Source organism: Hemiscyllium ocellatum, chromosome 40 (genome assembly GCF_020745735.1).
Source record: "Hemiscyllium ocellatum isolate sHemOce1 chromosome 40, sHemOce1.pat.X.cur, whole genome shotgun sequence".
Taxonomy (NCBI): Eukaryota; Metazoa; Chordata; class Chondrichthyes; order Orectolobiformes; family Hemiscylliidae; genus Hemiscyllium; species Hemiscyllium ocellatum.
In genome coordinates this window covers 7,407,243-7,429,675 of record NC_083440.1, presented here as the reverse complement: position 1 = coordinate 7,429,675, position 22,433 = coordinate 7,407,243, and the positions used below count along the sequence as shown (strand labels likewise).

Here is a 22,433-nt window from a genome sequence, read left to right as displayed (position 1 = left end):
AGGGGGAGCGAGGGGGAGCGAGGGGGAGCGAGGGGGAGCGAGGGGGAGAGAGGGGGAGCGAGGGGGAGCGAGGGGGAGCGAGGGGGAGCGAGGGGGAGCGAGGGGGAGAGAGGGAGCGAGGGGGAGAGAGGGAGCGAGGGGGAGAGAGGGGGAGAGAGGGGGAGAGAGGGGGAGAGAGGGGGAGAGAGGGGGAGAGAGGGGGAGAGAGGGGGAGCGAGGGGGAGCGAGGGGGAGCGAGGGGGAGCGAGGGGGAGCGAGGGGGAGCGAGGGGGAGCGAGGGGGAGCGAGGGGGAGCGAGGGGGAGAGAACGAGAGGCAGAGAGAGATAGAGCGAGAGGCAGAGAGAAAGAGAGCGAGAGGCACAGAGAGAGTGAGAGGCACAGAGAGATAGAGCGAGAGGCAGAGAGAGATAGAGCGAGAGGCAGAGAGCGATAGAGCGAGAGGCAGAGAGAGATAGAGCGAGAGGCAGAGAGAGATAGAGCGAGAGGCAGAGAGAGATAGAGCGAGAGGCAGAGAGAGATAGAGCGAGAGGCAGAGAGAGATAGAGCGAGAGGCAGAGAGCGAGAGACAGACACCGAGAAAAAAGCATAAGGTGCAAAGTGTGCGCGAGGCAGACAGCGGTGAAACAATCGCTCTGCGGATTGTGAACTTGATGTCTGGGATGACACCATACCGAGGAACCTTGATTATCTGAACGACGCTGCGGGAAATAGTTTCTTCGGACAATCAAATGCCGAATAACACAGTTTAGCTAAGTGTGGGGTCTTTGCAATCTTGTCGAGATAATCCGAAATTCAGATAATCGAGGTTCCTCCGTATTCAGTGAATTGAGTGGACTTGCAGCTAGTTCTGCATTCCCATGTCCCCTTGGTGCTTCGGACCAATGATATGACCACTCCAGGGGCAACAAATCCTACAGAGGCAACAATCCAGCAACGCTCTCACTGATCGGGAACAAAGTTGCCGGAAGACCGGTTTATCCGGTTTGCAGAGTGCAAACTTCAGCATTGCTCATAAGTGAGGGATGGTAGGGTCCAAGTCGGTCCCTATCGATAGCAGTGAGGGGCCTTGCCTTAATGTCTCAATAGCTAGTACATTATCCCCAAGGATGGGTTTGTGGTTCAAGGTGGGGGGTAAAATCCCAGCTAGTGCATCAAACACCCAAGAGAGTTCTAGCATGGGGTGAGGCAGAGAGCCCTGCTCTCTCTACACCATATAATCAAACCACCCTGAAGCAGGGTCAATGGGGGATGAGATAGAGAGCCATGCTACCTCTCCACTCTGTAATCACACACTCCCAAGACAGGTCCAGTATGGGATGAGAGAGACAGCCAAGCTCCTCCTACACTATGTCATCACACACCCCCAAGGCAGGGACAGTGTGGAGTTCGATAGGGTCGTGTTTAGCGCCACACACTTCCCTCAAAGTGCACTCAGAGAAATCTCAACAAATCCTTACGTCATTCAAGTCAACATGCCTGTTTTCTGATCACAGAACATAGAAAAATACAGCGCAGTACAGGCCCTTCGGCCCTCGATGTTGCGCCGATCCAAGCCCACCTAACCTACACTAGCCCACTACCCTCCATGTGCCTATCTAAAGCCCGTTTAAATGCCCATAAAGAGGGAGAGTCCACCACTGTTACTGGCAGGGCATTCCATGAACTCACGACTCGCTGAGTAAAGAATCTACCCCTAATGTCTGTCCTATATCTACCACCCCTTCATTTAAAGCTATGCCCCCTCGTAATATCTGACTCCATACGTGGAAATACGTACAAACATACTCAGCCCTTCTGTCTGTGGCTGGATGGGACCCAGCGTGCTCGAGGGAGAGGGACTAAGTTTCTGACCTCATCACCCCTTGCTCTTTTCACCTTGCAAGGGTTCGTTCGAACATCCCTGAGCAAGCCCTTTGAACTTCCTTCTAACAGGGCAAATCTAGACCCAGAACGCTGAAACCTGTGAGGTCCAGTTTCCAATCCTCTGCCCGATAGGAAACAAGTTCTCATGACTTGATCAAAACTCTTCTTGAATTTTAATGCATCAGACAAATCTGCCCTTTAATCCTCACTGTCACAAACAAGCCATACCACACCAAGAGCTGCACATGAACTGAAATCCTTCGAGCCACACACCATTGTGGTCAATCTCCTCCTCGCATCCTGATGAAGGGCTTCTGAGTGAAACGTCGACTCCCCTGCTCCTCAGGCGCTGCCTGACCTGTTGCGTTTTTTTCAGCATCACACTTTTCAACTGATACTCAAGCATCTGCAGTCCTCACTTTCGCCTTCCCACACCCTGGCAAAGCATTCGAAATCCCACTCAGACTCTGGTCCTGATGACTACCGGAGAATATGAAATCCCTCCCCACCCGGTGCTGTTCCGGTAACTTCCTATCGCGCCTTTGCTGAAGTCTGAAACCGGGGGGGAAAGAATCATAGAATCGCCACAGTGCGGAAGCAGGCCATCGAGTCAACAGTGACCCTCCGAAAAACATCCCACTCAGACCCACCTCCCGACGCTGTAACCCTGCATTTCCCATGACTAACTCACCGAGCCTGTACATCCCTGAACACTATGGGACAATTTAGCATGGCCAATCCACCCTAACCTGCACATCCCTGGGCGCTATGGGACAATTTAGCATGGCCAATCCACCCTAACCTGCACATCCCTGGGCACTATGGGACAATTTAGCATGGCCAATCCACCCTAACCTGTACATCCCTGGGCATTATGGGACAATTTAGCATGGCCAATCCATCCTAACCTGTACATCCCTGGGCACCATGGGACAATTTAGCATGGCCAATCCGCCCTAACCTGCACATCCCTGGGCACTATGGGACAATTTAGCATGGCCAATCCGCCCTAACCTGCACATCCCTGGGCACTATGGGACAATTTAGCATGGCCAATCCACCCTAACCTGCACATCCCTGGGCACTATGGGACAATTTAGCATGGCCAATTTGCCTAACCTGCCCATCTTTGGACTGTGGAAGGAAGCTGGAGGACCTGGAGGAAACCCACGCAGACACGGGTAGAACACGCAAACCCCACACCAACAGTCACCCGAGGGTGGGATCGAACCCGGCTCCCAGGCGCTGAGAAGGCAGTGGTGCCAACCACTGAGCCGCCACTTCCTTCCGAGAGTCACTTACTTCCTGGAGTTCTGCAGCTGCAGGCGTTGGTTGAGCAGACGTCGGTGCTGGGGGTGGAGGTGGGTGGTGTCCGCCCGGAACATGGACTGGGAAGACCTGGAAACGTCAAGAGAGCCGAGGAAACGGTCACTCGCGAACACATCCTTGATCGCGGCCAAACAGAGACATTTCACAAGCATGCACGGTTGAGAGAGAACTTTGAGGAAGGTTCCCACTGCCCCTGAGTGTTCCCAACCAGCGAAGGAAACACGTTTCAAGTTTGGTCAGTGACGTAACGCGGCAGACAATGCGATGCTCGAAGTTCCCAGAAACAGGGAAATGAGTTTTCCACCGGGAGATTCGCTGGGGCAAAACCGTAATAATGATGTCTGGGCAAGTTTCTTATACTTCCTCCTGGAGAGAAAGTGGGATTTTTTTTTTAAACCTGACGGGATACATACCTTGGAAGCTGCACGGATTTACAGACACACACTCATCTGGAATGCACCTTTCTCTCTGGCTCAGGGAATGGGGAATGGCACTGGTTGGGTCAGTCAGCACTGCCTGTCCCTCAGTGAGGTTGAGGCAAGCTGTTTTCATGGCCAGCTGCCGTGGTATCATCGCTGGAACCTCGTCAGCCAGAGGCCGAAAGGAGGCGAGAGTTCGAATCCCATCCCCAGCAGATCGGAATGCGAGCCCACGAGCGGGAAACCACTGTCGACGACTCAAAATAAAATCCGTCTGGTTCACTCATGCCCTTTCGGGAAGGAGACTGTCGTGCTTACTTGGTCTGGCCTACCAGATCCACGGCAATGTGCTCTCTGGGTAATAAAACCGAGCTAGCCAGCGATGCTCACATTCCCGTGAACGAATGGTAAAAGTGGCCCAAAAATACAGGCACAAACAGTGACACAGGCTTTCCCCGCTATCCGAAGGGACAGCGTTCCACAGAAACTTTTCTTAAGCCGAAAAGGTATGAAGTGAAGCAGCTTTAATTTATGTGGGAAAAAAATTCCCCTTTCTTTGTACAAGCGAAAATACTGTTTGGATTTCGTTCGTTCAGTGAAAACAGAAACTGATGTCGGTCTTTCAGAAAAGCCAAGTGGCGCAAAGTGAGCTTTTGAAAAGTGGGAGATCCCTGCAGTGAAAGGACAGCTGAGGTAATTTTCCTGCATTAGTAGCCCAAAGGCCTAAAGCACAGCTCTGGGACAAGGCCTCAACAGTGACCATGGAGCGAAGAATGAATGTTGTTTAAAAAAAAAACATCTGGTCGACTTCGGGAAATGAAACCTCCCACTCTTCCCTGGATGGGCCTACACGTGAATTCAGTCTCACTGTCACGAGCTGGACTCCTTTGGGCCCTCTGAAACAGGCCTGACCAACATTCCGTTGGGAACGGGGCTACAACACGGCCATAAACACGGCGGGAAGTCAAAATTCCCAGCCAGGGTGGCGAGGGCCTTGGAGAGAAACTTGCAGGCTCAAGCTCCGAGGTTCCCAAGTATTGTCCTCGGTGATAGAAAGGACATGGGAATGTCATGACCTGAATTCACCATCCTGACTTAAAAATACGTGGCCGCACCCTGTGCTGGGTGGGTCAAAATTTTGGAATTCTCTCTTCAATGTGTTTGATATTTGCTTCAACATTTATGAGCTCACAACACAGATGGTGGGTGAAATTGCTCTCGCTGTCTTACTGGAAAGGATTCTATTCTGAAATCTTCCCTTAAATGTCCGTCGCTCAGTCTCCATTAATCCATCCCACTGATCTAGTTTGCCAGCATGTCTCCTTATCCCCTTATTAAGTTTACAATATTTGTCTTGGATTCCCCCTTCCTCCATCCAAACGCAACACATTTTACGGTTAGTGACACACAGGGGTGACGCCAAATGAGCTAATTAATTCGCCCTTTCACATGGCACAATACCACGTTGAGTAAAATTTGCTCTTTGATTGGCTCCAGAATGAAAAACCATCCTGGAAACAGTCATGAACTTGTCATCTGGCTCGATTTTCCTGCCTTGCATCATGACGGCTGCTTTCTAACAAGCTGCCATTTTGTCTTCTTTGGTAATCCATCCGACCGTGTGGTCACTGCTTAAAAGGCGTGTACACCACCTCCACTAACGTTGCTCGCCTTCACTCTTTCTCAGCTTCACCCGAACCATGAGCAATTCTGTCACTCTGTATTTGGCTCAGACGCTTATGAACTAAATGAGCCTCCTATTTACCGGGGACAACTGAGGGGGAGAGAGAGAGAGGGAGAGGGGGAACAGCGGGGAATGAAAAAGGACGGAGAGCGGGGGTGAGAAAGTGGGTGAGAGGGAGTGAGAAAGGGAGGAGATTGGGGTGTGAAAAAGGGGGGAAAGCGGGGGCTAGAAAAGGGGGAAAAAGCGATGGCTAATAAAGGGGGAGAGCGCGGGTGAGAAAGGAGGGAGAGAGAGCAGGGGTGAGAATGGGGGAGAGTGGGGTGAGAAATGTGGGAGAGTGGGGTGAGAATGGGGGAGAGGGAAGGGGGGAGAGGGAAGGGGGGGGAGAGGGAAGGGGGGGAAGGGAAGGGGGGAGAGGGAAGGGGGGGAGAGGGAAGGGGGAGAGGGAAGGGGGGGAAAGGGAAGGGGGGGAGAGGGAAGGGGGGGAGAGGGAAGGGGGGGAGAGGAAAGCGGGGAGAGAGGGGGTGTCGAGAAAGGGGGTGTCGAGAAAGGGGGGGCGAGAAAGGGGGGGTCGAGAAAGGGGGGGGTCGAGAAAGGGGGTGTCGAGAAAGGGGGGGTCGAGAAAGGGGGGGTCGAGAAAGGGGGGGGTCGAGAAAGGGGGGGTCGAGAAAGGGGGGGTCGAGAAAGGGGGGGTCGAGAAAGGGGGGGTCGAGAAAGGGGGGGTCGAGAAAGGGGGGGTCGAGAAAGGGGGGGTCGAGAAAGGGGGGGGTCGAGAAGGGGGGGGGTCGAGAAGGGGGGGGGTCGAGAAGGGGGGGGGTCGAGAAGGGGGGGGTCGAGAAGGGGGGGGTCGAGAAGGGGGGGGTCGAGAAAGGGGGGGTCGAGAAAGGGGGGGTCGAGAAAGGGGGGGTCGAGAAAGGGGGGGGTCGAGAAAGGGGGGGGTCGAGAAAGGGGGGGTCGAGAAAGGGGGGGTCGAGAAAGGGGGGGTCGAGAAAGGGGGGGTCGAGAAAGGGGGGAAGCAGGGGTGAGAACGGGGGAGAGGAACAGTGAGAATGGGGGGAGAGCGGGGGTGAGAAAGGGGGAGCGGGGAATGGAGGGAGAGGGACGTTGGGAAAGGGGGGTGTTGAGAAGGGGGGGGAGAGGGGATGAGAAAGGGGGGAGAGTGGGGTTGAGAAATGGGGAGAATGAGGGTGAGAAAGGGGCAGGGTGAGAGAGCACGTGGGAGAACGGGCGGGTGTGAGACAACGCGGGGATCAGAGAGAGAGAGAGAGAGAAAAAGGAGTGAGCGAGAGAGCCGGGGGGTGAGATAGAAAGCAGGGATAAGAGAGAGGGGGTGAGAAAGAGTAGGGATAAGACAGAGGTGCAGGGGTAGAGAGAGAGCATGCGGGGGGAGGTGAGTTGGAAAGTGGGTGAGACAGAGTGACTATGGGGCAAGAGAGAAATAGCAGGGTTGAGAGAGCGCGCGGGGGTGGGTGATAGTGCGGGGTAGGAGGATGAGCATGGGGTGGCGGGGATGGTGCAGGGAGGGGAAGAAGTCTGGAACTGAGCTAGCCCTGAGTCCACAGTTAGTCGGGCGATTAACTTGGGAGGAATGCACAGGGGGCCACAACTGGAGGAGCGCAGAAAGATGGAAGAGGGAGTAGTCTGAGTCCGGCAGAGAGGGGATCGGAGAGCTGGAGCACTGGAACCAAGGTGTGACCCAAACAGTCAGTCAGAAACAAATTGAGACGATACAGCGTGCGAAACGGGAAGCCGGCTGGTGGAGGGCTGAGGTTGGCTGAGCCGAGGTGATCAATGGGCAGCCTTTAAATATTCCTCCACAGCTGGGCACTGAACAAACGGGGTGCCCTCGTGTGATCGTCACGGAAAAAAATCCCACCTCCCATTCCCCAAGCCCACGGTACCTGATGTTCTGGAGCTGTCCTGTTGCTGCTGGGCTGAAATAGGGCTGGAAACCAGTGATGGGCGGCATCATCTGTCCTATCCTGCTTTGCAGCAGATTGGTGTTCATTGCGGTCAGCGGGCTGCCCATTAACCCCGGGACCCGGGCAAAGTGGCTGGGTGACATCCTCCCTGTTTGCTGTGGTGGGAATAAACAAGGCACGAGGTCAATCGCGACCGACACCGAGGGTCAGGTCTGCACTGGGCAGGGGGAAGTCAACAAGACACAACGTCAAACATTAACCCTGAAAATCGTGCCCGGTCTTACTCAGTTGAGGAAGGGTCACTGACTTCTCACCACGGGTGCTGACAGATCCAGCTGAACCTGGGCAGTAATTCCTGTTCCTGTTTCTGATTTCCAGCATCTGCACTCTGAGGAAGGGGATAAGAACGGGCTACTTTTCCCTCTGGAGACTGTTGGGCTATTTAAAAAGATGGCTGCCGATCCGATTTCCTGCACCCCCTCCCCCCACCAGTAAACTTTCGTTCCCACGGCAATTAAGAATCCACCCCCCGCCCGAGAAAACATTTCAAGGTTCTGCATCTACCGTCTTTCGATGAAACTTCACAGAATGCCCTCCACTCGCAAAAGGTCCTGTCAGATCAGGTAGCAGCAAACGTGACAGCTCTATTTAAGAAAGGATGGTGTCCCAAAGAAGGAACCCACAACCCAGTCAGCTTGACAGTGCTGACGATTCCAGAATTTTCCGAGCATTCCAGACTCTCATCCATTTTTTGTTATATAGATGCACCACAGCAAGCATTCTGGTTCGATGCTTCACACCTTGGCACAGCGAGTGGTCTGCCCAGGACCAAAAGGAACTACAACAGCCCAGTCTGTAAACACGGGGAGAAAGTGAGGACTGCAGATGCTGGAGATCAGAGCTGAAAATGTGTTGCTGGAAAAGCGCAGCAGGTCAGGCAGCATCCAAGGAACAGGAGATTCGACGTTTCGGGCATAACACGCCAACCTTCCATCCGTCAACTCGATCTGCACTGCTCATTGCTTCAGGAAGGCAGCCAACATCAAAGCCCCCTCCCACCCCAGTCAGAGTCTCTCTCAACCTCTTCCGACAGGCAGAAGATACAAAGCTTCCACCAACAGGTTCCAGAACAGCTGCTCCCCCGCTGTTATTAGACTTTTGAATGGATCGCTCAAATTTTAAACTTCACGTTGATCTCCTTCTCTGCAGCCGTCTTTGTTGCTCTGTTGCTTTACGCTCAGCTACTTTGTACGGTACGATCTGCTTTGTCCAAAACAAAACTTGGCACCGTGTCTGGTACATGTGACAATAACAAAGCACATCAGTCATTTTCCCCTCTTCCAGATGTACTGAGACACGGTCACTCACTGCAATGGATTGGAGAGGGGGAAACTGGGCCAACAAGGGACAAGAGGAGGCCACTCGGCCCTTTGAGCCTGCTCTGCCATTCAATACAATCCTGCTTTATCTGATTTTGAACACAACTCGACATTTGGGACAATCTTTTATCCCCTTGGTAATCGAGAAACCATCTCTGCCTTCGTATTATTGAAAGATTCTGCCTATGCTACCTTTTGAGGGAATGGAACTCCAAACGCACTCTCCCATTTGAGACAAAGACAGAAGAAAAGATATTTCTTTGTCTCCGTGTTAAATGGGTGGCTCCTTATTTGTAAAGTGATGCTCCTCCAGAATAGGAAATTCTCTTTCAATATCCATTTCGTGGAGTGTTTCGATAGAGTTACGGGCAAGCCAAGTCTTTTTTTATTCTGCCTGTATTTTGACCGCAGCGTGAAAAAAAAGTGTGCTTCGCTTCAAATTTGACCAATCAAGTTGCGTTTGGAACGCAACACCTTACACTTCCCTTTAAGATAAGAAAAAGTTGTGATTGAGCGATCTTCGGAACACATTTTGAGAGGGTTTGGTCTGGTCCACAACACTGTCTCGGAGAAAAAAGGCCAGACACTCTGGGCTTGCGTCCATTCACAGTCACAAGAACAAGCAGCGATTGTCCTCAGAAGTATAACATCCTGAGGGACCGTGACCGAACAGATCCAGAAACATCATCGCCCCTCGCCCCCCTCCCCCAACCTTGTGCAGTGACGAGAACTGAGGGGGTCGGGAGCGAGAGGCACAGTTTGACAAATCCAGGGGTGTCCCATTTAAGATGGGCAAGGCAAAAGCTTGTTCCTCGCCGAGGGGGGCGAAACTTGGCAACTTCCATCTGCAGGAAACCTCAGGAGGCAGGGGCACTGCATACTTTTTAACGCACAGGTACACAGACACTTGATACTTGGTCAACTGCTGGCTTTTAAGGGCAGTCACCAACTGTTTCATGCACATGTGCAAAAATTATGACGGTCATCTCTTGGACACTGTCAAGTATGACACAGAGAGGATGACTACGAGGCTGCTGCTTGACCAATCTCTGCAAGGCAACGCTCCCAAATTTGGGACACGCCTGTAGGTCCTGCCAGGACAGGTTCTAATACTGAGGTTGAAATAGAGTGGTCTGTCTAATTTCAGTCTCTTTTTATGTTGGCTTTGATAGTGGTTTGATAAAACTGAGAGGCCAACTAAGCCAGTTCAGAAAGTGCTTAAGAATCGGTCATATTTCCATGGCTATGCAGACACCAGATTTAAACGCATGTCCACAGCACAGTCACTCGGGTCTCTTGGTCCACTTGTGACAGGGCCATTATTGGCTCCCTCAAGGAATAAATAGCAACTGGATAAAAGGCGTTAGCCAACGAGCTCCTTCAGGACAAACCTAGTGCCCCCTAGCACCGAGCCTCTGACTGTGCAGCCCTCCCTCAGCACTGACCCTTGGACAGTGCCGTCCTCCCTCAGCACTGACCCTCGGACAGCGCGGCCCTCCCTCAGCACTGACCCTCGGACAGTGCCGCCCTCCCTCAGCACTGACCCTCGGACAGTGCCGCCCTCCCTCAGCACTGACCCTCGGACAGCGCGGCCCTCCCTCAGCACTGACCCTCGGACAGTGTGGCCCTCCCTCAGCAGTGACTATTGGACAGTGGACCCTCCCTCAGCACTGACCCGTGGACACTGCGGCCCTCCCTCAGCACTGGCCGTTGGACAGTGCAGACCTCCCTCAGCACTGACCCTCCGACAGAGCAGTGCTCACTTAGGACTCACCCAGAAGACACAATGGTCCCTTTAACCTGACACTGGGATTAATAATTGAGAATATGGGGCTTGATGACCACAGGGGGGTGCTGGAAGCCATTATCTTCTGACCAATGTCCTGGGTGGAGTACTTCGAGAGGGTTTAAACTAGTAAGGCAGGGGGGTAGGAACCTGAGCTGTATACCTGAGGTGAGAGTTGATGCAGATGAGGCAATAGCAAGAGGTAGACCAGCTAGTGGGAAGGAATTTCCTGGGAAGGAACCAAGGGATCAGTTAAAGTGTGTTTGCTTTAAGGCAAGAAGTATCAGGAATAAAAGTGACGAATTTAGAGCATGGATCAGTACCTGGTGCTATGATGTTGTGGCCATAACAGAGACATGGGTTTCTCGGGGGCAGGAATGGTTGCTGGATGTTGCAGGGTTTAGAGAATTTAAAAAGAATAGGGAGGGGGGAAAGAGGAGGGGGTGTAGCACTACTCATCAGAGAGGGTATCACAGCTACAGAAGCTTCTATTGTCGAGGAAGACCTGCCTAACGAGTCAGTATGGGTGGAAATTAGGAACAGCAAGGGAGCAGTCACCACATTAGGGGTTTACTACAGGCCCCCCAATAGCAGCAGGGAGATGGAAGAAAGCATAGGTCGGCAGATTTTGGAAAAGTGTGAATGTAGTAGGGCTATTGTAATGGGTGACTTTAACTTTCCCAATATTGATTGGAACCTCCTTCAAGCAGAAGATTTGAATGCAGCTGTTTTTGTAAGGTGTGTTCAGGCGGGTTTCGTAACTCAGTACGTTGACAGGCCGACGAGGGGAGAGGCCATTCTAGACTTGGTGCTCGGAAACGAGCCGGGGCAGGTTTCAGATCTTGTGGTGGGAGAGCATTTTGGTGATAGTGACCACAACTGCCTCACATTCTACATAGCTATGGAGGAGGAGAGGATTAGGCAAAATGGGAGGATATTTAATTGGGGAAGAGGGAACTATGATGGGATTAGACATGAGTTAGGAAGCATGGACTGGGAGCAATTGTTCCATGGTAAAGGCACTATAGACATGTGGAGACTGTTTAAGGAACAGTTGTTGCGAGTGATGAATAAATATGTCCCTCTGAGACAGGCAAGAAGGGGTAAGATAAAGGAACCTTGGATGACGAGAGCGGTGGAGAGTCTCGTCAAAAGGAAGAAGGTAGCTTACATAAGGTGGATGAAGCTCGGGTCAAGCTCAGCTCTAGAGGGTTACAGGCAGGCGAGGAAGGAGCTCAAAAATGATCTGAGGAGAGCCAGGAGGGGGCACGGGAAAGGCTTGGCAGAACGGATTAGAGAGAACACAAAGGCATTTTACACTTATGTGAGGAATAAGAGAATGGTCAAAGAAAGAGGAGGGCTGATCAGGGATAGCACAGGGAACTTGTGTGTGGAGTCTGAGGAGGTAGGAAAGCCCTAAATGAGTTTTTTGCTTCTGTCTTTACGAAAGAAACGAACTTTGCAGTGAATGATAGCTTTGAAGAGCAGGTTTGCATGCTGAAATGGATAGAGATTAGGAAGCTGATGTGCTGAAAATTTTGTCAAACATTAAGACTGACAAGTCGCCAGGCCCGGACCAGATTTGTCCTCGGCTGCTTTGGGAAACCAGAAATGTGATTGCTTCGCCACTATCGAAGATCTTTGCATCCTCGCTCTCCACTGGAGTTGTACCTGAGGACTGGAGAGAGGCAAATGTAATTTCTCTCTTCAAGAAAGGAAATAGGAAAATCCCGGCAATTACAGACCAGTCAGTCTCACGTCTGTCATCTGCAAGGTGTTAGAAAGGATGCTGAGGGATAGGATTTATGACCATCTGAAACAGCATGGCTTGATTAAATGCAGTCAACATGGTTTTGTGAGGGGCAGGTCATGCCTCACAAACCTTATCAAGTTCTTTGAGGATAGTGACTAGAAAAGCTGATGAGGATCGAGCTGTGTATGTGGTGTATATGGACTTCAGCAAGGCATTTCATAAAGTTGGGGAGGAAGTGAAGTCTGCAGATGCTGGAGATCAGAGCTGAAAATGTGTTGCTGGAAAAGCACAGCAGGTTAGGCAGCATCCAAGGAACAGGAAATTCGACGTTTCGGGAATAAGCCCTTCATCAGGAATGAGGAAAGTGCGTCCAGCAGGCTAAGATAAAAGGTAGGGAGGAGGGACTTGGGGGAGGGGCGATGGAGATGCGATAGGTGGAAGGAGGTCAAGGTGAGGGTGATAGGCCGGAGTGGGGTGGGGGCGGAGAGGTCAGGAAGAAGATTGCAGGTTAGGAGGGCGGTGCTGAGTTCGAGGGATTCGACTGAGACAAGGTGGGGGGAGGGGAAATGAGGAAACTGGAAAAATCTGAGTTCATCCCTTGTGGTTGGAGGGTTCCCAGGCAGAAGATGAGGCGCTCTTCCTCCAACTGTCGTGTTGTTATGGTCTGGCGATGGAGGAGTCCAAGGACCTGCATGTCATAAGATTCCGCATCATAGGCTCATTCAGAAGGTCAGGAGGAATGGGATACAGGGGAACTTAGCTGTCTGGATACAGAATTGGCTGGCCAACAGAAGACAGCGAGTGGTAGTAGAAGGAAAATATTCTGCCTGGAAGTCAGTGGTGAGTGGTGTTCCACAGGGCTCTGTCCTTGGGCCTCTACTGTTGTAATATTTATAAATGACTTGGATGAGGGGATTGAAGGATGGGTCAGCAAGTTTGCAGATGACACAAAGGTTGGAGGTGTCATTGACAGTATAGAGGGCTGTTGTAGGCTGCAGCGGGACATTGACAGGATGCAGAGATGGGCTGAAAGGTGGCAGATGGAGTTCAACCTGGATAAATGCGAGGTGATGCATTTTGGAAGGTCGAATTTGAAAGCCGAGTACAGGATTAAGGATAGGATTCTTGGCAGTGTGGAGGAACAGAGGGATCTTGGTGTGCAGGTACACAGATCCCTTAAAATGGCCACCCAAGTGGACAGGGTTGTTAAGAAAGCATATGGTGATTTGGCTTTCATTAACAGGGGGATTGAGTTTAAGAGTCGTCAGATCTTGTTGCAGCTCTATAAAACTTTGGTTGGACCGCACTTGGAATACTGCGTCCAGTTCTGGTCGCCCTATTATAGGAAAGATGTGGATGCTTTGGAGAGGGTTCAGAGGAGGTTTACCAGGATGCTGCCTGGACTGGAGGGCTTATCTTATGAAGAGAGGTTGACTGAGCTCGGACATTTTTCATTGGAGAAAAGGAGGAGGAGAGGGGACCTAATTGAGGTATACAAGATAATGAGAGGCATAGATAGAGTCGATAGCCAGAGACTATTTCCCAGGGCAGAAATGGCTAACACGAGGGATCATAGTTTTAAGCTGGATGGAGGAAAGCATAGAGGGGATGTCAGAGGTGGGTTCTTTACACAGAGAGTTGTGAGAGCATGGAATGCATTGCCAGCAGCAGTTGTGGAAGCAAGGTCATTGGGGACATTTAAGAGACTCCTAGACATGCATATGGTCACAGAAATTTGAGGGTATATACATGAGGATCAATAGACGGCACAACATCGTGGGCTGGAGGGCCTGTTCTGTGCTGTACTGTTCTATGTTCCATGTTCATAAATCAGAAAAACATTGAGTGACTGACACTTGCTGTGTGTCAGGAGCCCTGCAGCAGTGAGAGACAGGAGGCATGAACTGAGCAGAAAGACGGCAGCCAACAGCGAAAGGAGATATGAAATCATGGCTCCCCCTGAGACGTTCATTCCTCCCCTGCCATCATTACCTGGGCCGTTCCAAGCAGAAGTGGGTTCAGCACTTGGGTGACGCCGCTTTGGAAATGGTGAGCACGTAGTGAGGAATTCTACAAGACAGGGAGAAAACGACAAGTAAACGGCAAGGTCCACAGATACCCCAATAAGGTGTCCATCTCGTCACTGCCCCTCAACAATTCCAACCACACGTCCCACACTGTCTCACCAAGTGTTTCTAATTCCCACTGTACGCCACTCTGTCCTTGCCTCTTCCTGTGGTGTTCTTTCTCACTAATCTGCAATCATGGTCTTCCCTTTGCTGTTGTCTGAGCACTACCTTCTCTGAGGAAGGTTAAAAATCACACAACACCAGGCTATAGGCCAAACAGTTTATTTGGAAACACTAGCTTTCGGAGCGCCGTTCCTTCATTCTGAGTAAAACTGCTTTCAGAGTCACACAGCACAGAAACAGACCCTCAATCTGACTAGTCCATGCCGACCATAACCCAAGACCAAACTAGTCTCACGCTTGGTCCATATCGCTCTGAACATTTAGATAATGGGCAGCACGGTGGCTCAGTGGTTAGCACTTCTGCCTCACAGCACCAGGGTCCCAGGATCTATTCCAACCTCGGGTGACTGTCTGTGTGGGGTTTGCACATTCTCCCCGGGTTTCCTCCGGGTGCTCCGGTTTCCTCCAACAATCCAAAGATGTGCGGGTTAGGTGAATTGGCCATGCTGAATTGCCCACAGCATTCGGTGCATGAGTCAGAGGGAAATGGGTCTGGGTGGGTTCCTCTTTGGAGGGTCGGTGTGGACTTGTTGGGCTGAAGGGCCTGTTTCCACGCTATAGGGAATCTAATCTAAATCTCATCTCATCTCACAAGTCAGTGAATAGGAAATATCTTTTAAACATTGTAACCTTACCTACATGCACCATTTTCTCTGGAAGCTCGCTGCACACACTAACCAGACTGAACGAAAGAAATTGCCCTTCATGTTTTTTTCAAATCTTCTCACCTTAAAAACACATGCCTCTAGTTTTGAAATCCCCCACCCGAGGGAAAAGATACCTGCCGTTCACCTTATGTATGTCTCTCATCATTTCATCAACCCTTGTACAGTCACCCCCAAGCTCCTTGAGTTTCCAGCGGAAGGATTCCTTGTTGACCTGCTGTGTATCCCCACTCTCTCGCTCAGCAATCCCAATGCTCCGTCTCTCGCTCGCCTTGTCAACCCACGTCCACAGCTTCCGTCTTGCTCTGCACTAACCAAACACTCTCACCCACGGTACGTTCTGGACTGTTTTCTCCCTGCTGCCCTTCCAATGTTGACCTCCTCTCGTCTCCCGCATGTTTCCTTACTTCCGCACCCCCCACCCCACAGCGTAAGTCAACTTCTCTCAGTTTCCCTCACAGTCACTTTGCAATCCCCTCTCTCGCACAGTGCACTCCCTCCCTCTGCACCACGCTCCCCATGATGGACCCAGCCGCTCTCCTTCACACACCGCCGCCTCTCTCTCCTCTGCCCAGCACAGCCCTCACCGCAACGTTCAGCAGTTGGGTCGGTGACATCCTCTCGTTGAAGGGCGCCGAGAATCGCTGGTGGATCGGAGCTCGCACGTGCACAGGGGTCGGACACAGGATGGATGGCTGAAAGAGCAGAAAGGCATGAGTTACAGCCTAACCCGAAGGGGCACAAAGGGAAAACCAACAACCCCAAATGAGAGAACAGTTGTAGCGGCTATGGGAAGTTGCAGCAACAGGGAGGGGTATAGATGCCAGAGGGGGTTACACAGATAGGGAGGGGGTGTAAGGGCTGGAGGGGGTTACCGAGATAGGGACAGGGTATAAGGGCTGGAGGGGGTTACTGAGATAGGGAGGGGGTGTATGGGGTTACACAGATAGGGAGTGGGTTACAGAGATAGGGAGGGGGTGTAGGGGCTGGAGGGGGTTACAGAGATAGGAAGGGGGTATAAGGGCTGGAGGGGGTTACCGAGATAGGGACAGGGTGTAGGTGCTAGAGGAGGTTACAGAGATAGGGAGAGGATGGAGGGGCTGGAGGGGGTTACAGAGATAGGGAGAGGATGGAGGGGCTGGAGGGGGTTACAGAGATAGGGAGAGGATGGAGGAGCTGGAGGAAGGTACAGAGAGAAGGACAGCTTGTCGGGGCTGGAGGAGGTTACAGAGGTAGGGAGGGGGTGTAGGAGCTGGGGGAGGTTACACAGATAGGCGGGGGTGTAGGGGCTGGAGGAGGTTAGAGATAGGGAGGGGGTGTAGGGGCTAGAGGAGGTTACACAGAGAGGCAGGGGGTGTAGGGGCGGAGGAGGCTACACATAGAGGGAGGGGATGGAGGGACTGGAGGGGTTTACATAGATAGGGAGTGGATGAAGGGGATTACACAGAGAGGGAGGGGATGGAGGGGTTCACATAGATACGGAAGGGGTGTAAGGGCTGAAGGAGGTTACGGACGTAGGGGAGGTGCAGGGACTGGAGGAGGTTACACAGAGAGGGAGGGGATGGAAGGACTGGAGGGGTTTATAGATAGGGAGGGGGTGTAGGAGCTGGGTGGGATTACAGACAGGGAAGGGGTGTAGGAGCTGAAGGAGGTGACAGGGATTGGGAGGGATGCAGGGGCCAGCAGAGGTGACAGAGGTAGGGAAGTATGTCGGGACTGGAGGAGGTGGCAGAGATAGGGAGGGCTGCAGCGGCTGGAAGACGGTACAGAGATAGGAATAACTGTGGAGGCTAGATGAGATGACAGTGATCAGGAAGATTGTCGCTGTTGAATTATGTTCCAGATAGGGAGGAGTGCAGAGGCTGGAATTGGTGAGAGAGATGGGGAAAGGGAGGAGGCATGGAATAAGTTAAGCACAACAATGGGAAGAGAGACAAAAAAAACATGGAATTTTATAACCAGGAGTCCACGTGGATCCACAGGGACAAGGCAGGTTGGACAAACATGATTTTGTGGGATACATGGAAGCGAAGGTGAGGAATGCTGAAACAGCCTGGGGTGGGATCCTGGGTTAAGTCAATGGGCTGGCAAGCTGTGAAGACCTACCTGCTGGGTGGAGGTGGGGTGGCTCATGTGCTTGGGGGGCGTTCCGATGGGGGCGGTCCGCACGGGGGGGCTCCCGATCACGGGAGACGAGGACCTGGGCGGAGGGGCGCGGTCTGACAGGTCCCGCTCTTCGCCACGCCCGAAGGCTGGTCTCTTGGGCAGAATGGAGTCCTTGGAGCCAGACAGAGCGCGACCGTCCTAGAGCAGGAGGAACGGATGGTGAGCCAGCTCATCCAGATCGCACTGCACACTCCGACCTCTCTCACAGGAGACTATTCGGCCCTTAACCCTGCTACGCAGCAACAGTACGAGGCCATTCAGCCCTTTCACCAACTTTCTCTCAACTTGTCTACGCGATCTCAGCTTCAGTGAGAAGGCCTGGATCTGTTGACCCTCCCTAACGGCCCTCGAACTGAGTGTGGGTCTGGAGTCACATGGAGGTCAGACCAGGTAAAGAAGGCACAACTTCCTTCTCTGATGGACACGAGTGACCTGGTGGGTGGTTGCGACAACTAACAGTGGGTACGGTCACCACAATGTCAGCTGTTAACTCTAACTTTTTGGCGTATTGTAATTTCATGTCAGGTTTTGGGATACACGTTCAGTGCAGTCACTACAGCACCCCTAACATTCCCCAGGAACAGCAAGAGGCCATTCAGCCCCTTCTCCAGCCTGTTACACAGGGGGAACAGCAGGAGACAATTTAGCCCATTCTCCAGTCTGTTACACAGGGGAACAGCGGGCCATTCACCTCCTTCTCCAGTCTGTTAAACAGGAACAGCTGGTGGCCATTCAGCATCACAGCAGGATACAAGACCAAAAGCAAGTCAGCATAAGCCTGCTTCACCATTCAATATAACAATACCCGACCTCTGGCCAAACCCCACCTTGGTGGCATTCTGTCGGCTGCTACCTTTGCAAATTATCCAGGGTAAACCTGGAGCGACAGTGCCATTAACCGGGTGTGACGCTGGCAACTGGCTGCAAGAAGGCCTTTTACCATAGCTCAACCTCTGACACAGCATGTGAGCATCTGCAGGAAGTGACTGCCCCCACTGCTTCACAGTGACAAAAGACGTTCTCTCCCTGTTACCGGAAGGATACTATCAAGCTGGAGAGTCATTGAGTCATAGAGATGTACAGCATGGAAATAGACCCATTGGCCCGACCTGTCTACGCGACCAGATATCCCAACCCAATCCAGTTCCTCCTGCCAGCACCCGGCCCATATCCCTCCAAACCCTTCCTATTCATATACCCATCCAAAGGCCTTTTAAATGTTGCAATTGTACCAGCCTCCACTATTTCCTCTGGCAGCTCATTCCATACCCGTACCACCCTCTGGGTGAAAATGCTGCTACTTGAGTACCTTTTATATCTTTTCCCTCTCACCCTAAACCTATGCCCCTCTAGTTCTGGACTCCACCACCCCAGGGAAAAGACTTTGCCTACTTACCCTATCCATGCTCCTCATAATTTTGTAAACTTCTATAAGGTCACCCCTCAGCCTCCGATGCTCCAAGGAAAACAGCCCCAGCCTGTTCAGCCCCTCCCTGTAGCTCAAATTCTCCAACCCTGGCAACATCCTTGTAAATCTTTTCTGAACCCTTTCAAGTTTCACAATATCTTTCCGATAGGAAGGAGACCACATTTGCACGCAATATTCCAACAGTGGCCTAACCAATGTCCTGTACAGCCGCAACATGACCTCCCAACTCCTGTATTCAATACTCTGACCAATAAAGGAAAGCATACTAAACGCCTTCCTCACTATCCTATCTACCTGCAACTCCACTTTCAAGGAGCTATGAACCTGCACTCCAAGGTCTCTTTGTTCAGCAACACTCCCTCGGACCTTACCATTAAGTGTATGAGTCCTGCTAAGATTTGCTTTCCCAAAATGCAGCACCTTGCATTTATCTGAATGAAACTCCATCTGCCACTTCTCAGCCCATTGGCCCATCTGGTCCAGATCCTGTTGTAATCTGAGGGAACCCTCTTCGCTGTCCACTACACCTCCAATTTTGATGTCATCTGCAAACTTACTAACTGTACCTCTTATGCTCACATCCAAATCATTTATGTAAATGACAAAAAGTAGAGGACCCAGCACCGATCCTTGTGGCACTCCACTGGTCACAGGCCTCAAATCTGAAAAATAACCCTCCACCACCACCCTCTGTCTTCTACCTTTGAGCCAGTTCCGTATCCAAATGGCTAGTTCTCCCTGTATTCCATGAGATCTAACCTTGCTAATCAGTTTCCCATGGGGAACCTTGTCGAACGCCTTACTGAAGTCCATATAGATCACATCTACTGCTCTGCCCTCATCAATCCTCTTTGTTGTATCTTCAAAAAACTGAAGTCAAGTTTGGGAGACATGAGTTCCCACGCACAAAGCCATGTTGACTATCCCGAATCAGTCCTTGCCTTTCCAAACATATGCACATCCTGTCCCTCAGGATTCCCTCCAGCTACTTGCCCACCGGTCTATAGTTCCCTGGCTTGTCTTTACCACCCTTCTTAAACAGTGGCACCATGTTTGCCAACCTCCAGTCTTCCGGCACCTCACCTGTGACTATCGATGATACAAATATCTCAGCAAGAGGCCCAGCAATCACTTCTCTAGCTTCCCACAGAGTTCTCGGGTACACCTGATCAGCTCCTGGGGATTTATCCACCCTTAACCATTTCAATACATCAAGTGCTTCCTCCTCTGCAATCTGGACGTTTTGCAAGATGTCACCATCTATTTCCCTATAATCTATATCTTCCATATCCTTTTCCACAGTAAATACTGATGCAAAATATTTATTTAGTATCTGCCCCATTTTCTGTGGCTCCACACAAAGGCTGCCTTGCTGATCGTTAAGGGGTGAAAATGTGTTGCTGGAAAAGCGCAGCAGGCCAGGCAGCATCCAAGGAGCAGGAAAATTGACGCTTCGGGCATGAGCCCTTCATCAGGAATGAGGAAAGTGTGTCCAGCAGGCTAAGATAAAAGGAAGGGAGGAGGGACAGGGTACTGGTTGGTGCGGCGGGAAAGGAAGAAGCGGAGGGCTTTGAGTCCTTCGTGATGGGGGATGGAGGTGTAGAGGGACTGGATGTCCCCGGATCTTCACCATGGACATCCAGTCCCTGTACACCTCCATCCCACATCATGAACGACTCAAAGCACTCCGCTTCTTCCTTTCCTGCCGTACCAACCAGTACCCTTCTACTGACACCCTCCATCGACTGACTGAACTGGTCCTCACCCTGAATAACTTCTCTTTCCAATCCTCCCACTTCCTCCAAACCAAAGGAGCAGCCATGGGCACCTGCATGGGCCCCATCTGTGCCAGTCCATCTTCCGTAGCTACACTGGCACCACCCCCCACCTTTTCCTCCGCTACATCGATGACTGTATCGGCGCTGCCTCGTGCTCCCACGAGGAGGTGGAACAGTTCATCCACTTTACTAACACCTTCCACCCCAACCTCAAATTTACCTGGATCGTCTCAGACTCCTCCCTCCCCTTCCTCGGCCTTTCCATTTCTATCTCGGGCGACCGAATCAACACGGACATTTACTATAAACCGACTCCCACAGCTACCTAGACTACACCCCCTCCCGCCCTACCCCCTGTAAAAACGCCATCCATATTCCCAATTCCTTCGTCTCTGCCGCATCTGCTCCCAGGAGGACCAGTTCCAATACCGTACAACCCAGATGGCCTCCTTCTTCAAAGATCTCAATTTCCCCCCAGACGTGGTCGACGATGCCCTCCACCGCATCTCCTCCGCCCTTGAGCCCCGCCCCTCCAATCGCCACCAGGACAGAACCCCACTGGTCCTCACCTACCACCCCACCAACCTCCATCTGCATCGTATCATCCGTCGTCATTTCCACCACCTCCAAACAGACCCCATCACCAGAGATATATTTCCCTCCCCTCCCCTATCAGCGTTCTGGAAAGACCACTCCCTTCGTGACTCCCTCGTCAGGTCCATGCCCTCCACCAACCCAACCTCCACTCCCGGCACCTTCCCCTGTAACCGCAAGAAATGCAAAACTTGCGCCCACACCTCCTCCCTTACTTCCTTCCAAGGCCCCAAAGGATCCTTCCATATCCACCACAAATTCACCTGCACCTCCACACACATCATTTACTGCAGCCGCTGCACCTGATGTGGCCACCTCTATATTGGGGAGACAGGCCGCCTACTTGCAGAACGTTTCAGAGAACACCTCTGTGACACCCGAACCAACCAACCCAACCACCCCGTGGCTCAACACTTCAACTCCCCCTCCCACTCCACCAAGGACATGCAGGTCCTTGGACTCCTCCATCGCCAGACCATAGCAACACGACGGCTGGAGGAAGAGCGCCTCATCTTCCGCCGAGGAACCCTCCAACCACAAGGGATGAACTCAGATTTCTCCAGTTTCCTCATTTCCCCTCCCCCCACCTTGTCTCAGTCAAATCCCTTGAACTCAGCACCACCTTCCTAACCTGCAATCTTCTTTCTGACCTCTCCGCCCCCACCCCACTCCGGCCTATCACCCTCAACTTGACCTCCTTCCACCTATCACATTTCCAACGCCCGTCCCCAAGTCCCTCCTCCCTACCTTTTATCTTAGCCTGCTGGACACACGTTCCTCATTCCTGAAGAAGGGCTCATGCCCGAAACGTCGATTCTCCTGCTCCTTGGATGCTGCCTGACATGCTGCGCTTTTCCAGCAACACATTTTCAGCTCTGATCTCCAGCCCTCACTTTCTTCTCCTTGATCTTTGAGGGACCCTATTCTCTCCCTCGTTACCCTTTTGTCCTTAAGGTATTTGTAAAAACCTTTGGATTCTCCTTAATTCTATATCCCAAAGCTATCTCATGTCCCCGTTTTGCCCTCCTGATTTCCCTCTTAAGTATTCTCCGAATTTCTTTATACTCTTCTCCGGATTCACTCCATCTATCCTGACATATGCTTCCTTCTTTTACTTAACCAAACCCTCAATTTCTTTAGTTATCCAGCATTCCCTATACCTACCAGCCTTCCTTTTCACCCTAACAGGAAGATACTTTCTCTGGATTCTTGTTATCTCAGTTCAGCACAGATTTACCAGGACGCTGCCAGGCGTGGAGGGTCATAACAAGAGGCTAGATAAGCTGGAATTCTTTCACAGGAGCGTCGGAGGTTGAGGGGTGACCGTGGAGAGGTTTATAAAATCACAGGGGGTTTAGATCAGGTGAGCAGCAGGAGCCTTTTCCCTCGGATGGAGGGTTTGAAGACTAGGGG

At 51.9% G+C, this 22,433-nt stretch overlaps 1 protein-coding gene across 4 annotated transcripts in view; it reads right to left on the bottom strand.

The window, feature by feature from the left end:
- Positions 1–22,433, bottom strand: part of patl1 (PAT1 homolog 1, processing body mRNA decay factor) — a 54,171-nt gene that overhangs the window by 14,784 nt on the left and 16,954 nt on the right. For all 4 annotated transcript variants that reach the window (XM_060853414.1, XM_060853416.1, XM_060853415.1 and 1 more), the window contains exons 5-9: positions 17,160–17,357; positions 15,641–15,748; positions 14,129–14,206; positions 7,198–7,373; positions 3,167–3,262 (exon numbers count right to left, since the gene is read on the bottom strand). In XM_060853414.1, coding sequence (XP_060709397.1) covers positions 3,167–3,262; positions 7,198–7,373; positions 14,129–14,206; positions 15,641–15,748; positions 17,160–17,357 — 656 coding nt within the window. The remainder of the gene's footprint in view (positions 1–3,166; positions 3,263–7,197; positions 7,374–14,128; positions 14,207–15,640; positions 15,749–17,159; positions 17,358–22,433) is intronic.